Below are 17500 nucleotides of genomic sequence, written 5' to 3' on the forward strand. Positions count from 1 at the left end.
GAAGGCACCAGCCAATCAAATTACGGTGATAGGCCTACTTCAAGGCATCAGCCAATCAAATTACGGTGATGGGCCTACTTCAAGGCATCAGCCAATCAAATTACGGTGATGGGCCTACTTCAAGGCATCAGCCAATCAAATTACGGTGATAGGGCTACTTCAAGGCATCAGCCAATCAAATTACGGTGATGGGGCTACTTCAAGGCATTTGCATAGTAGCTTCGTCCCAACTGCCGGGAACACCTACTGGCATGCGGTGATGGAACGCAACTGTGTGTAAGCACCGTTACCCCCTTAGTGCCCCCCTGCCTCATGCAGCAGAGAGCAGGGGATGAACTGGTCCAGTAGGGGGCGCCGTTACCCCCTTAGTGCCCCCCTGCCTCATGCAGCAAAGAGCAGGGGATGAACTGGTCCAGTAGGGGGCGCCGTTACCCCCTTAGTGCCCCCCTGCCTCATGCAGCAGAGAGCAGGGGATGAACTGGTCCAGTAGGGGGCGCCGTTAGCCCCTTAGTGCCCCCCTGCCTCATGCAGCAGAGAGCAGGGGATGAACTGGTCCAGTAGGGGGCACCGTTAGCCCCTTAGTGCCCCCCTGCCTCATGCAGCAGAGAGCAGGGGATGAACTGGTCCAGTAGGGGGCGCCGTTAGCCCCTTAGTGCCCCCCTGCCTCATGCAGCAGAGAGCAGGGGATGAACTGGTCCAGTAGGGGGCACTCACGCGCTGGGTTTGAAGACACCATCTGGCGTGCAGAGAGCATGAGGATTGTGAGGCTTTTTTGATAAAACCATTCACATGTCAATCATTCATTTAGCAGGGCGACCGGGCCACCCAGACAAAACATGACTGATAGTAGCTGACAGATGAACTCACACTTATACAATATGGTGTGTTTGTTTGGCTATGTTAACTCTTATTGTGTGTGTGTGTGTGTGTGTACAGGAGTCTCTGGGAGGTCGCGTGCGTATCATGGTAACTGGAGCTGCCCCGATCTCTCCCTCCGTGCTCAACTTCCTCAGAGCCTGTCTGGGCTGTCAGGTAAATGTCTTCCTCAGAGCCTGCCTGGGCTGTCAGGTAAATGCTGGCTGAGGTGAGAGATAAGTTAGATGTAAAGCTAAACTAAACTAAGGTAATCCTGAGCTACAGTGACGTAGTCAACTGAGGTGAGAGATGAGTTAGATATAAAGCTAAGCTAAACTAAGCTACAGTGGGCAGTGCTTCGACTTGGCCAGCTTCCCTCGCGGTCCGCGCGCGGGATCACGCGGCATCACGCAACTTTAATTTGTATTTTTCCAGTGACGCTGCAACGACGCTGCAACAACCGGCAGAGGTCTCAAGTGAGCAGGGTGTCTCAAAAGAAATGGAGCTGGAAAACCCTACACAGACTTCACTACAAACTTTAGCAGACCGGTTTAGAAATAATTTAATAGCCAGAAATATGCCTGCCCTGCCCTAATAAAGAAATATTTGGTTAACGGCGAGTGAATCCCGTTTGCAGCCGTAGAAGAAACGCAGGACAAATTAAACATTCTGGTTTTCTCTGAGTGCAACAATGATAGACAGACATCATTTGGACAAAATATAGAGCATATTAACCTCCGTTGCTCAGCCAAATGCCTTCCTGTTACGTCCTGTTATCACGGAGTTACAGGCGATAAACGATTTTTGATGGTCACAAAGTTTACTTCATTAGCGTTTATTTTTTTGATTATTAAAGAGTGTTTTTCATTTAAAGGCTTGACTTTGTGCTTATTCAGAAGAGCATTTAGTGCTCTCCCCAATCCCAGACGTTCACATTGCATGTTTGTTTGTAATGGATGCAACCGCGAGATACGCTTGTCATAGGCGCCGATACCGTGGGTGCTCCGTCTCTCGGGCACCCACTGAAAACATCGAGCACCCACGTGTGCCAGCTTACAGTCCCGGCTAAATTTACATTAATTTAAAATCAAACATCGCAGTTTATGTTAAATTCAGCATCTCTCATAATGTGATTGGATATGTTGCTGTCAATTCCCTACTCCATATACTAACCACCAATGAGAGCGTCTCTCGTATGAAAATTCCTGACACTTCCCACCTGAAGAATTAACGCAAGGCTTTGTCGGGTCTTCAGCCCCGAATGTTTAAAATGTATATAACCCTGAATATCATTTTAAAAGTAGTCTGACAAAGCTTATTGTTTTGTGACACAGCTAAACACTGGTACCTCATAGAACGTCTATAACATAGCCTAGGTGGTCGCAACTCACAAAAGTAAAGCAGATAGAAAGAACTCACGCAAATCTAGCCTACAACACGCAGACAGCTTCATGCGCAGGGGAGAGAGCGCGCGCGCGCACTGTGCTTTATGATTGTTGGCTTCTGATGGTATCTTGCTAATTCACTGAACTGCATTAGGTGACACAAATGGTATTGCCTTTATCTTATAACTCCTTGTCTGAGCGACTACCAGGCCTATGGTTTTTAAAAGTCAGATGTTCCCTGACAAAGACATTCGAAAATTAAGAATGTTTATTGACTTGAAAAATACACTAATTTTTGCAAACTCCCTTCAGTCAACCCTTGAAGACACAAGGTCTGGTGCGCTATGTAGATCGTTTCTCGTACCATTTAATTTCTCAGAATGTAGGTCTACTAGGCCTACAATAACGTCATCACCAAATACATCTTTTATTTTTAGTTGATCAACCACAAAGAGTAGAATAGGCCTACTGTGCACAGTGCACTGACGACTGTAGCAGCCCAAGGTAACCAGTTGTTGTAGACATGAGGCAACCCCTTGTTTCAGATAGCCTGGACAACATGTTACCTGGGTGTTGCTTACGTTATTAATTAATGGTAGCCTACAATAGTTAATTGATTCAGGTAACATATTAGTTGGCTCAAAGAGTAGAATCAGGATGGAGAGAGTCACTCGTGTGTTGCTTTTGCGGGATTGAATCCAGTTTAATGCTACTTTTCAAAACATATATTTTTTTACATGTCTTTTGTCCGAGTGGCTGTAATGTAGCCAAGCGCTCATGGCGTATGAAAAGCGACTTCAAACCGCCTAAAACAACTTGTTTGTGAATGTCTAACAACTGCTGCAGCGCATGCACACGCAAGGAAACCAAATAATAAATAATAGATGATTGGCGTAGCCTACAGTGGACTAGGGCTGTCAAAATTGTTCAAAAATGACGTTCGAATATCCCCTCTAAAATAAACATATGTATTCGAATATATTGGAATATCTAGGCTATATTATTTGCGCATTATGTCAGTGACGCGCATCATGTCATCTGTTTTTAACTTTTTGTATGGTTATTGCTTGACAGGGGGGATCCCAAGCAGCTTTCAGCCATGGCATTTCCTAATTCATGGGGGGGAGGGGGGCACTTTTTAGCGCACGTGGAACACTTAATTATAAAAAAAAATGTTGAATGAAATTTGACTTGTGCTGCAATTAGTAAATCAATATACAATTAAGACAATAAAGAGACCAAAATGTGTTAATGTATGTTGCCCAACAAAACCCATACAACAGAAAACGTTCGTCTTAACACATAGATTTGCAATTGCAAACTCTACCGAAATTATTTGTAGCCTATGTGGTCGTCCTCACGTTATCTGTCATTGACTTGGGCTACAGCGTAAAACTTTATCAGGTGGCCAGTCGGCTAAAAATGCTTAGTTGTTTGATGCTGTATGAAACATTTTACTGCACAACAAAATGATTACGTGTTGGGCTTAGAGGGCAAACTGTACGATTTTACTTGATCTGTAAGACAATAAAGAGACCAAACAGTACGAGAAGGAGTTATAGTGGGCTACTGACTGTTGTCATTACATGAATGCAGATGGGCATTTTTCACAGGTAATGAGGAACTTGCCGTTTCTTCTGTCACAAATGAACGCGTTAATACATGTTGCCTAACAAAACATATACAACAGAAAACATTCTTCTTAACACATAAATTTAAAAAATAATAATTAAAATAATTTAAATAATTAAAAATACAATAATAAAAAATTATTGTATTTGGTCGTCACGTTATCTGTCATTGATTTGGGCTACAGCGTAAAACTTTATCTAGCTTCATCTAACTAGTTTATCAGGTGACCAGTCGGCAAAAATGCTTGTTTGGTGCTGAATGAGACATTTTACTGCACAACAAAATTATTACATGTTGGGCTTAGAGGGCAAACTGTAAGATTTTGCTTGATCTGTATGTTACCTGGCTGATGGGGTACGGGAGAAGCAGCCCGTCAGCGACCATGCCTGCTATCTGAAGAAGCTTACTGAACTGCTATGGTGCGTTGATCTGGCGTGCCCTGCGCGTGCTCGCGCGAGTTCACGTGACAAAGGAAGAGAGAGATAGGCTGGTCGGGTGTGCGCAAGGAGGTGGCTCATTTCAGGGCATTGTTTCAGTCATTTTTAATGGCTCAGGTTTTCAAAAGATCATTTCAAAACCGACCTTAGTAAAATATTCATAATATTAATAATAAAAAAAATAAATAAAAAAAAACAAGTTTCAAAAGGGCATTTTCGTTGATAAAGGGCAAACTTCCTAGTGCTTTAGCACCGCCTAGTGTCTATGTATGCACGCCTATGCTGATATTCAAAATGTTGAAACTATTTCAGCATAGCCTATAAGCAGTTTAATTAAATGTAATGTTAGTTGTAAACAAACGGGCTACTTGGTGAGGCTTGGCCTCACAGATGCGCTCGTGCCTTAAATGGCAATACAAATATTCACGATAGGCCTAAGTTATTAACTGACCGCCCGATTCACGTTGGCTGGGGGGCAGGGGGGGGCCATCAGACATTTGTTCCCAAGGGTCTATGAATTGTTAATCCGGCCCTGCCCCCAACGAACGCAACTTTCCACCTCTGAGACAGCTTAAAAGAAGTCTAGAGGACTCCTAACTCACTAAGACCTACTTACTGTAGGCTGCGCAAACCACAGGCCTTTTTTTTGGGCAAGCCTGCATTCGAGGCAGGCCTTCTGTTGAAGAATTTTATATAAATCCTGCGCTAACAGTAATCCTCCTACCCCCCGCTACCACAGCTGTGGATAGTGTGGCATGCTCACGCTTTATGTCTCCTTCTTGCAAACTAGTAATGTAGTAAGTAAGTAATGTTTTACACCATTTACGAGTTAAATATAAAGCTAAGCTAAGCTAAAGTAATCCAGAGCTACGGGTGCCTTGTATAGTGGAATGATATGAGAGATGAGTTAGATATAAAGCTAAGCTAAGCTAAGCTAAAGTAATCCAGAGCTACAGTGTCTTGTATAGTCAACTGACATGAGAGATGAGTTAGATATAAAGCTAAGCTAAGCTAAAGTAATCCAGAGCTACAGTGTCTTGTATAGTCAACTGACATGAGAGATGAGTTAGATATAAAGCTAAGCTAAGATAAAGTAATCCAGAGCTACGGTGCCTTGTATAGTTGACTGATATGAGAGACGAGTTAAATATAAAGCTAAGCTAAGATAAACTAAAGTAATCCAGAGCTACGGTGCCTTGTATAGTTGACTGATATGAGAGATGAGTTAGATATGAGATATGAGTTAGATATAAAGCTAAGCTAAGCTAAAGTAACCCTGAGTGCCTTGCATTGCTAACTGAGGTGAGTCTCTTTGCTGCAGATCTTTGAGGCCTATGGTCAGACAGAGTGCACGGCAGGCTGCACCTTCACTGTACCTGGAGACTGGACCTCAGGTGAGGACCACAAAAACACACACACACACACACACACACACACCATAACATCAACCTGTTAGACAGCAAAACGTATTGTAAAAGTATACTAGATTTGCGGTTCCGAGGAACTGCAAGAGTGGATTTGATCAGGGGCATGGAACTTGGCCTCATCCAAGGATTCCAACGGTACCTCATTTATGAAAATCAGGCACGCGGATCAAAAGTTATCTGCATTAACGCAACATCCAATAAGCTAAAACACATAAATATCGTGGTTGCTATGCTGGTTGCTATGGTGGTCACTAGGTTAGAAGGCCAGCACCTCCTGAGAGGCCTGAAGGGTCAGTTCTGAGGTTGTTGGCTGCTGGAACTGAAAAATGGACTGCATTTTCTTAAAAGACAATGTGACTGAATGTAACTGAAGTGCGGGCAAAGTTTGCACAGAAATGTATGATTTTTCCCACCCTCATCGACCTTGTCATAAAACTTGTTTAAATGATCACACGACGCCTCCTTGCTGCTTTGTCGTCTACATCAGCCTTTCTCAAACTTCTTTGACCTGAGGCCCAGTCAAGGCATACTTTGGGGTCATAGGGCCCACCTACATGAACCCACCCCCTCCTCCCACCCCCCCATGAAATTGTAATGATATCACAATTATTATTATTTTTATACTATATTGCTATACATGCACTTCAAAACAGTCAATGTTTAAAGTGCAGTCATCAAAACAGTCAAAGTGCTAAGATTGTTCACAAAAGTTTGTGAAAGCATGCACATCAGAGTACTGCTTTACTAATGTAAAATATAATTAGGCCTACAATAGTTTCATTTTTTTTTGCATTGTTGCATGATGCTTGCATGAGAAATACTTCTCAAAACAACAGCAATTATATGGGTGCCGTTGTTTTGGGATGTTTCCCTCATGCAAGCATCATACACTGATAGAGTATATATATATGCTATTTAATTACATTACATTTGAATGCCTGAATGCAAGAATTCAGGAAACACAATACCAGCTTTTAACATTTCTGTTGTTTACTAGTTTATGTAAATCACATAACACATGAACTGTTTACATACTACTGATAGCCCATTACTGTACACAATAATACTGTGCCCATTCATTAACATATTTTAAACATCAGGCGTCTTGTTTACACATTTAAACCATATTTGCACTTCGAATTTCGACTCCAAATTGTAGTAACTACATCTACGAAGTCTAAGGAAGTTAACCAGGTAGTGTTTTCAAAGATTACGTCGATTTTATGAGAACGCCAGCCCTCAGAACAGCAGTAACTATTCATTCATTCACTTCCTTTTTTCTAGCTCGCAAAATCGCGGTTGTTCTGTTTACACATTAAAACCATATTTACACTTCGAATTTCGCCTCCAAATTGTGGTAACTACATCTACGAAGTCTAAGGAAGATAACCATGTAGTCAGACCTCGTGAAAGTAGTACCTAAAATGACTCCATTCACTTCATTGCAAAATCGCGGTTGGTTTGTTTATACATTAAAACCATACTAACAATTTACATTTCGACTCCACATCGTTGTAACACCATACCAAGGGTCTTAAGAAGTGAGTCAATTTGGCTGATTACGTTTTTAACGCATTTCCAGGGCTTAGTTGTCAGCTCAAAAAAAGCAGTGGCTATTGCTAACGCATTCATTTTCAATGCTTAGCATGTTAGCTAACATTAATTGGTTTGTATGTGCTAACGCTTACTTGAACGTTCCCTATTGTGGCTTGTGGGGTAGAATCTAAGTTGTTGACACGTTTAACATTACTGTTGTTTACTACTTTATGTAAATCACATGACTATAATAAACTGTACGTTAACTTACTGAGAGCTAAGGTAATTCTGATTCAGACTGCCAAGTAGAAGCTAACATCCAAACAGTGTGATGAATGGCCATCACGTAAAGCATATGACAACAGCAAATAGCTAAGGTTTACGTTAACCTAACTTACTTATCGTTGACGTTGACCCGACACGTTCATAAGTTAGACCATAGACTGATAAGGACGTCCATCAAACTAAAAGGGTTCGTTCTTCGATGTCTTCAAATTCGTTCGAATTCCGTGTGTATCCTGTGTATCTTTCGTGTGTATCCTGTTGCCTCTTCCCTGCTGTGGCAACAAGGTTTCACGCGAGATTTACGCCACATCCCAGAGAGTTGTGTTTTCCTAAGATGGCGCCCGTCTGTATATGTGAATGAGACGTGAACGGTACTGTTTTTCTTTTTAATAAACTGCCTGTAGACTTACACAGTTCCCAATGCTTCGGTTTACATGTAGATACCCTCATTATGCTACGGTGTAAGTGTGTTGCTATTTGAAGCCTTGGTAGCGATTTATTTTTACTCTACATTTAGTTCAAGCATCGTTGTTTGGTGGGTCAGGGGACGAGCCGTTGAATCACAGCACAGCACCCAGAATGCATTGCAACACACCGTCATGAAGGGACTCATCGTTAGGCCGGCTTTAAATAGCATACAGAACCTATAGTAATTTAACGTTGTCTGTAAGCTCCACAGATCGTGGCAAAACAATTGAATTGATTGTGGACTTCTTGCCGGGCAATGATGAGTAACTTAACTTGAATAGTAGTGTTGCGTGGATGTGCATAATATCTGTATGAATGTGTGTTTCTCAATGTTATAATCTATACAACTGTATACATGACTAAGTTTGAATCGAGCTAGCTGGGCATTGAACTGGGCTGAATGGACTGGGAAAAAGTTTTTTTATTTTTTAAATTACCTGTATGAACATGGATTCACTTTAAAAAATACGGATTCACTTTTACATGACCTTTACACTTGGTGCTGGCAAGGCATTGAACTGGGCTTCATTCAAGGATTCCAACGGTACCTCATTTATGAGGTACCGTCGGACATACGGGTCAAAAGTTACATGCACACACCTTCATATACACAGACCGCCCAGCCCAGCCCATTAGACAGTGCCAGATGGCTCAGAACTCTGCCAGGTGCAAGCTTAAACAATTAGAGCTGTGATGTCACAATCAGAATTAGAATCCTGAACATTCCGCCATTCATTTCAATGGGGCCCAAAAACGCAGAAAAACGTGAATAACGCGAAAACGACAAGGGCCAGCGACACGAAAGTAACAAGCAAGTTACACTGGTTCGGGCCTGAATTTTTGGAGTTCGAACCGCTTCGATAGCTCAAACGGTCTAGGAGCAGTAGTTTGTACAAAAAGTGGGTGAACAGGAATAATATATAAGAAAACTTAAGAAGAACAATAGTGGGCTTGCTGGATCAAACCCAAACCCACTAATATTATAGTATAAGTATAAGTATATAAGTATAAGTATAAGTACACATATTTATACTATACTTATACTATACATCAGAAACACACACACACACACACACACACACCATAACATCAACCTGTTGCACAGCAAAACGTCTAACATGCCAAACCTCTGTGTGTGTGTGTATATGTGTGTGTGTGTTTCTGTTTCTGTGTGTTTGTGTGTGTGTGTGTGTGTTTCTGTGCTTCTCTTCGCAGGCCATGTGGGTGCTCCCATCCCCTGTAACGTGGTGAAGCTGGTGGATGTTGAGGAGATGAACTACTTTGCCTCCAACGGAGAGGGAGAGGTAAGGCCTGTAACAGTGCATAAACACACACACACACACACACAATGAGAGAGCCTGTAACACAAGAATAGCTCCAACCACCGGCTCACTGAGGCTGCAATGAAGCTGGCTGTTCCTCCTACCTGCTAAGGTTAACCTGGAATAGACTGGCAACACACACACACACACACACACACACACACACACACACACACACACACACACACACACACAGAGGCTGCAATGAGGCTGTTCCTCCTCAGACCACTGATCTAGTCTACATTTTAGCGTTTGTGTGTTCGAGTATCGAAGGAGGTGACTGTATGTGTGTGTGTGTTCATTCTGCAGGTGTGTGTGAAGGGTAAGAACGTGTTCGTGGGCTACCTGAAGGACCCTGTATGTGTGTGTGTGTTCATTCTGCAGGTGTGTGTGAAGGGTAAGAACGTGTTTGTGGGCTACCTGAAGGACCCTGTATGTGTGTGTGTGTTCATTCTGCAGGTGTGTGTGAAGGGTAAGAACGTGTTCGTGGGCTTCCCCTGAAGGACCCTGTATGTGTGTGTGTGTTCATTCTGCAGGTGTGTGTGAAGGGTAAGAACGTGTTCGTGGGCTACCTGAAGGACCCTGTATGTGTGTGTGTGTTCATTCTGCAGGTGTGTGTGAAGGGTAAGAACGTGTTCGTGGGCTACCTGAAGGACCCTGAGCGGACCGCGGAGGCGCTAGACCCAGACGGCTGGCTCCACACGGGAGACATCGGGAAATGGCTGCCGGTCAGAAACACACCTTTACACACTTTACAAACACACCTTTACACACTTTACAAACACACACACACACACACACACTTCACATACACACTTTACAAACACACACACTTCACATACACACTTTACAAACACACACACTTTACAAACACACACACACACACTTCACATACACACTTTACAAACACAAACACACACACTTCACATACACACTTTACAAACACAAACACACGCACTTCACATACACACTCTACAAACACATACACACTTCACATTTCCACTTTACAAACACACACACACTTCACAGACTTTACAAACACACATTTAAACACTGTACTGTATAAACACAAACACATTTTACAAACATACCTTTACTTACTTTTACACACATTTCTCAGCACTTGACATAAAAACCTGTTTATACCTTTACATGCCTTCCATAGACAAATGCCTTTCTACAAACCTCATCGCAGTCTTGTACAGTACCCTCCGTAATTGTTGTTACCCCTGGTAAAGTTCACTAAAAACAGGTATAAAAAATTATCTTTTGGTGATTTATTGTAATCTCACAATGAAAACAATGAGGACAAATGTATTCTGAGAAAAAGGAAAATCTCATGAAGAAATAATTATTTTAACAAAAACACGTTGCCCACAATTATTGGCACGCCTGCTTGAAATTGCCTCCCTTTGCCAATAAACCAGCTTGTAATATTCTCCTATAACATCCCATAAAGTTGGAGAATGCAAAGCAAGGGATTTAAAACCATTCAAAACCATTCCTCTTTACAAAATCTCCCCAGATCGTTTGAATTCCTAGGTCCATGCTTGCACATTCTCTTCTTGAACTCACCCCACTGTGTTTCCATGGAGTTTAGATCAGGGGACTGGGATGGCGATGGCAGAAGCTTGATTTTGTATTCAGTAAACCATTTTTTGATTTGATCTGGACGTTTGTTCTGGTTTATTGGCCTAAAGAATGACCCTATCATGACCCTCTTGGCAGACATTGACAGATTTTCATTGAAAATGTTCAGGTTTTTCTTGGGGTTCATGATGCATATGAGGTTCCCAAGGCCTTTGGGAATAAAAAGAGCCCCACAATATCACAGCCCCTCCACCATAATTCTCATTAGGCATGGGATTCTTTTCAGTATAGTCATTCCTTTAGGTACACCAAACCCACCTAAAGCGTTTCTTGCCAAAGAACGCAATTTTCATTTCATCTGACAATAGACCACAAATCCACACAAAGTCACTGAAGCATTAAGTAACACCTGCTGTTTACATTGGTAATTAAATGACAGGAAAGGCTTTTACCTTGCATGCCCTCTAAATAATCTATTAGCACCAGTGTTGGTCAAGTTACTTGGAAAAAGTAATTAGTTACTGATTACTTATCCAAGAAAGTAATCCAGTTACTTTACTGATTACTTATTTTCAAAAGTAATTAGTTACTTTACTAATTACTTTACTTAGTTACTTTTCAAAAACACACTAGCTATACTCAACCTGAATACAATTTTTTAAAACTTGGTTTTATTAGTTTCAATCTTAACTTTTTGGTGTGTATACTCCTTCATTCGAATAGATGTAAATAAAATACAGCAATAAAATAATTAAAACCAAAGTCTATATTAACATTTACATCTTTTAACAGTTGCAGTGCAGAGAGGAGTAATGCATTTACCAAAACAGAAAATGCTGTTGCATGCCACATTTAGGCTGTTCTAATGTCAAAGAAGAGTATGTGTTTGAACTGTGTGTGTGCAGTGCCGCTGCTGGCTATTTTGGTGCCCAAAGCACAAATAAAATGATATTGTAATATATATTATTTAAATGATAATAATGACAGTCATTTTAGTTTAAAATATTTCTTAAGAAATACTACTAATTTGATGCAGTTTAACTCATTTATAAATGGTGCGCTGTCACTTTAAAGGCGTCTACACAACTCTCATAATGATCAGCTCCATTCAAATATAAGCCATTGGCTAGTCCACAAACTCCACATTTAGCACAATATTAGCAATAGTGATGATGATATTAAGTTGGTATAAACAGCTAGCTAGACATTTTCTGTTTGCAATTAAAAGTGATAGCTATCTGAGTGGTATGTGTTTCAATCGGCATAGGCTACTGTGCTTCATGTAAATGCTTAGTTTAAGGGAAACGAATTATTGAAGACTTCAACACTCACCAGCCCCATTAGAAAACGGCAAGACCACATTATATTTTTGTCTATTTTCCAAATCACAGTGAATGCAGCCAAAATATTATAATGCCCTGGCTCCTTTTATAACGGGCCAGTAGGCTACAGGGAACCTGCGACGTCCTCTTGAGTCTATTTTCACCTGTTGCTGCAGCCGTCATGTCGAGATCTGGGGGTGTCTCAATGAGTTTCACATTCCTGTGCCGGCTTGCTAGGTGCTTGCTCAGATTTGAGGTGGAATTTTTTGCTGTAGACAACATTTTTCTTCCCACGCAGAGTGTAGCCTACAGCGTTAATGTTTTTTTCGTAATGTCTGAACTGCAATGAATTAAATGCTCCATGTTCGCGCTCTCTCCCGCACTCCATGTCTTGCACACGTGTGTCTGTTGTTTACATGTCGCGCAGCTATAGGCTACATCATTGTCACGAGTTAGTCTCACAAAGCAAAATCCATACAGCAAAATCCCAAATTCTTTTACTGTATATGGCAAAATCACGGTTTAGTAACGCAGTAACGCAGGCTGCTTGCAGGAAAGTAAAAGTAATCTCATTACTGTTTTTGCAATTGTAATCCCTACTCGTTATTTGAAAAAAGTAATGGGATTACAGTAACCCGTTACTTCTAACGCGTTACTGCCCATCACTGATTAGCACTAAGGTCACTTTTAAGATTTTTTGGGGGACTTGGTGACCCCAAGATGATTCCTTTTTTTGTAACTCTCCAACAGTGGTGTTTCTCTCTTACCATCCTCCACACATGTGTGTGTGTGTGTGTGTGTGTGTGGGGCAAGATAAACGTGTGTGTGTGTGTGTGTGTGTGTGTGTGCGTGGGGCAAGATAAACGTGTGTGTGTGTGTGGGGCAAGATAAACATGTGTGTGTGTGTGTGTGTGTGCGTGGGGCAAGATGAACATGTGTGTGTGTGTGGGGGGCAAGATAAACGTGTGTGTGTGTGTGTGTGGGGATAAACATGTGTCTTTTACCAAGCATGCTTCTCACATTTCCAGTTGATTAGAACCTTTTAAATATTGTTAAATAATTATATAAATAATTTAAATATTGAATATTTAAAGAGGAAAAAGCTTTTGTTATATTTTGTATATAAGATTTGCTTAGGGGTGCCAATAACCAATCGTCATTGAGGGCGACATGTTTTTGTGAAACATATTCACTTGTTTATGAGACTTTCCTTTTTCTCAGTATAAATTTTCTTCCTCATGGTTTTCATTGTGAGATTACAATAAATCACCAAATATTTTTTACACCCATTTTTAGTCAGCTTTATCGAGGGTGCCAGTAACTCTTTTCACTATGTTGAACATGTGCGCATATTTATCACAATCTATTGAAAAATGCACTCACAATAGTTTTAGCATTTTGTGTGTGTTTGTTGGGAGGAAGGGGTTTGAGGAAAGTAAAGTGTGTGTGTGTGTGTGTGTGTGTGTGTGTGTGTATGTATGTGTGTGTTGAGGAGGGATTTAGGGGATTAATTGTTGGTTCATTTTATTGCTTTTCTAATTTCTCCAGGGACCTCTCAGATCTAATCAGGTTATTGTCACATACCCACATGGGATCTGTCACCTCGCAAGCCCGACACACACACACACACACACACACATACCCACATGGGATCTGTCACCTCGCAAACCTGACACACACACACACACACACAAATGTGCACTCACTCACCTCGCAAACTCCAACACACACACACACAGAGACACACACACACACTTGTGCAGGCACACACACACCCTCACTCAACTTGCTACCCCAACACACACACACACACATGCATACACACGTGCGCACAAACACATACAAATGTGCCCTCACTGACCTCTCAAGCACAACACACACACCCAAACACACACACACTCATTCTCATTCTCACTCATTCCACTTACCTAAACACTCATTCACCTCACAACCACACACTCACTTGTTAACGCAAAAACACACACACACACACTTAAACACTCATTCACCTCACAACCTGACATACACACTCACTTGTTAACGCAAAAACACACGCACACAAATGCACTTACTTAAAGGTGCTCTAAGCGATGCTGGGTAAGGTCACTTCTGTTGACTTTCAAACAAAACAGAAAGCTAGCTCGTTACTTCCTCCCCCTCTCTCCTGTGCTGCTCCCGTGCAATTGAAACTCTCCTAAACGTGCATCTCGTCTGTGATTTGCTGGAACTGTTTGTTATGTTTTCATGGGCTAGGTTTGCCCAGGTTGTTTGTTTTTGCTTTTCTTGGAGCCTGGCTGTCCACAGAGATCGCTTTTTTTTACAGTGTATTCAGGATACAGACAGCTAGCGGTTGGTTAGGTGATGTTTGCAGTAAGTGACATAAAATGTTTTAGCCTAAAAAACTTGTGGCATCGCTTAGAGCACCTTTAACTTGCTACCCCAACACACACACACACACAGATACATATTACATACACACACTCATGTACGTGTCTGTGCATATAGACACACACACAAACACACACATAAGCACTCACTCACCTCACAACCCAACCTACACACACACACACACATATTTCTTCAAACAGAGAACACTCCACTACACAATTTTTGTGAAACCATCAAAGTTTTGTTATTGGTTATGCCTTGTGTGTACACGACGCCGGCAGTTTAGGAGACTGTAACCGATTTTTGAAACCGGCTTCCGAAGTGGGAATTTTTGAAACCGCCGGCTAACTTTCGCCATGTAGACGCCTGTAGGTGTGAAGCACGACAGCCCCCCCTCCGTGTGTGTGTGTGTGTGTGTGTGTGTGTGTGAGAGAGTTGTTCTGCGGCGTCTCAGACTGATGTGGTGTGTGTGTGTGTGTTGTGTCGCGGCGTCTCAGACTGATGAGGCTTGTTGTGTGTGTGTGTGTGTGTATGTGTGAGAGGTCTCAGACTGATGACAGGTGTGTGTGTGTGTGTGTGTGAGTGTGTGAGTTGTGCTGCGGCGTCTCAGACTGATGAGGTGTGTGTGTGTGTGTGTGATCTAACAGAGTGGCGTTCTGAAGATCATCGATCGTAAGAAGAACATCTTTAAGCTGGCGCAGGGCGAGTACATCGCTCCCGAGAAGATCGAGAACGTCTACGTGCGCAGCAGCCCTGTTGCACAGGTGTTTGTGCACGGGGACAGCCTACAGGTACGCAACGCAGCCAGTGTCACACACACACACACACACACACGGGGACAGCCTACAGGTACGCAATGCAGCCAGTGACACACACACACACACACGGGGACAGCTTACAGGTACGCAACGCAGCCAGTAACACAGTGACACACACACACACACGGGGACAGCTTACAGGTACGCAACGCAGCCAGTGACACACACACACACACACACAGTGACACACACACACACACACACACACATGGGGACAGCTTACAGGTACGCAACGCAGCCAGTGACACACACACACACACACAGGTGACACACACACACACACAGTGACACACACACACACACACACACGGGGACAGCTTACTTAAAGCTTATTTGGTGGTGGATCTAGCCCATGACCTGAGCCTGATCAGTGACCACACACACACACACACACACACACACACACAGCACCAATGTAAAGTTGTGATTATTCTCTCTCATCCCCTGCAGTCTTGCCTGGTGGGAGTTGTGGTACCGGACCCAGAGGTTCTGCCGGGCTTCGCAGATAAATTGGGGGTCAGCGGATCATTGGAGGACCTGTGTAATAACCAGGTGTGTGTTTGAGAGTTGTTTAAAAAACAGGTGTGTTTGAGAGTTGTTTAAAAAACAGGTGTGTTTGAGAGTTGTGCAAAAACCGTCATGATTGAGAGTGATGGTGTGTGATTGATTGCGACGGTGTGTGTTTCAGAGTTAGAATGTTCAAAAACTCACTTGCCGAATGGTTCAGGGCGTTGGATTTTTACTTGTTCACTTAGCATGTAAACTGGAATTCTGATAATACTCTGATAAATCAGATTGTTCAACATTAATGTTTAAACTACATTGCAGAGGAGACTATAGGAATTACCCCTGCATCTGTCAAGACTAGTGCTAGGATAGGGGTGCCTAGGCTACATATTAAAGACTAGTGCTAGAGGATAGAGTGCCTAGGCTACATATTAAAGACTAGTGCTAGAGGATAGAGTGCCTAGGCTACATATTAAAGACTAGTGCTAGAGGAGACTAGTGCCTAGGCTACATATTAAAGACTAGTGCTAGAGGATAGAGTGCCTAGGCTACATATTAAAGACTAGTGCTAGAGGATAGGGTGCCTAGGCTACATATTAAAGACTAGTGCTAGAGGATAGAGTGCCTAGGCTACATATTAAAGACTAGTGCTAGAGGATAGAGTGCCTAGGCTACATATTAAAGACTAGTGCTAGAGGATAGAGTGCCTAGGCTACATATTAAAGACTAGTGCTAGAGGATAGAGTGCCTAGGCTACATATTAAAGACTAGTGCTAGAGGAGACTAGTGCCTAGGCTACATATTAAAGACTAGTGCTAGAGGAGACTAGTGCCTAGGCTACATATTAAAGACTAGTGCTAGAGGATAGAGTGCCTAGGCTACATATTAAAGACTAGTGCTAGAGGATAGAGTGCCTAGGCTACATATTAAAGACTAGTGCTAGAGGATAGGAGGAGGAGAAGTGGTAGAGGAGGGGATAGAGAAGAGAGGAGGGAGAAGAGGAGGAAGAGAGGAAGAGGAGGAGGTAGAGGAGGGAAGAGGAGGAAGAGTTGTGTCTTCAAGAGTTGAAGGGGGTTCCTGTAAACTCAGTGATTTCTGCACAAGTGAAGGGGGTTCCTGCTGCCAGTATCAGAGTTGCTGGACTGCAGGCATTAGCTCTTGGAGATGGAGCCTAACATTTACTCTCTTTGTAAAACTGTCACCACCACCACTGTCACCACCTGCACTTCAGGTTCTTTTGATTTAGGAAAAGAGTGATCATTCCTTACATTAATCTAAAATAAATGTTTGAGCTTTTAAATCTTCTGCCCCAAACAGGAAGTGAAAAAGGCCATCCTATCAGATCTCATGCGGCTTGGAAGGGAGGCGGGCCTGAAGTCTTTTGAGCAGGTAAGGAATTTTGGCCCTCACAGGACACTATACTTTCTTGTTTACTTCACCTGCCTGGACTTTGCCTATCCAGACACACACACACACACACACACACACACACGGTGATTAGACATACCTAGTGTTGGCCTTGAGTGGC

At 42.5% G+C, this 17500-nt stretch overlaps 1 protein-coding gene across 2 annotated transcripts in view; it reads left to right on the forward strand.

The window, feature by feature from the left end:
* acsl5 (acyl-CoA synthetase long chain family member 5) overlaps positions 1-17500 on the forward strand; it is a 29515-nt gene that overhangs the window by 10686 nt on the left and 1329 nt on the right. For both annotated transcript variants that reach the window (XM_042078300.1, XM_042078301.1), the window contains 7 exons: positions 937-1032; positions 5631-5703; positions 9241-9329; positions 9959-10075; positions 15295-15438; positions 15916-16017; positions 17290-17361. In XM_042078300.1, the coding sequence (XP_041934234.1) occupies positions 937-1032; positions 5631-5703; positions 9241-9329; positions 9959-10075; positions 15295-15438; positions 15916-16017; positions 17290-17361 (693 nt within the window). The remainder of the gene's footprint in view (positions 1-936; positions 1033-5630; positions 5704-9240; positions 9330-9958; positions 10076-15294; positions 15439-15915; positions 16018-17289; positions 17362-17500) is intronic.

This window comes from Alosa sapidissima, chromosome 22 (assembly GCF_018492685.1).
Source record: "Alosa sapidissima isolate fAloSap1 chromosome 22, fAloSap1.pri, whole genome shotgun sequence".
NCBI classification, from domain to species: Eukaryota; Metazoa; Chordata; class Actinopteri; order Clupeiformes; family Clupeidae; genus Alosa; species Alosa sapidissima.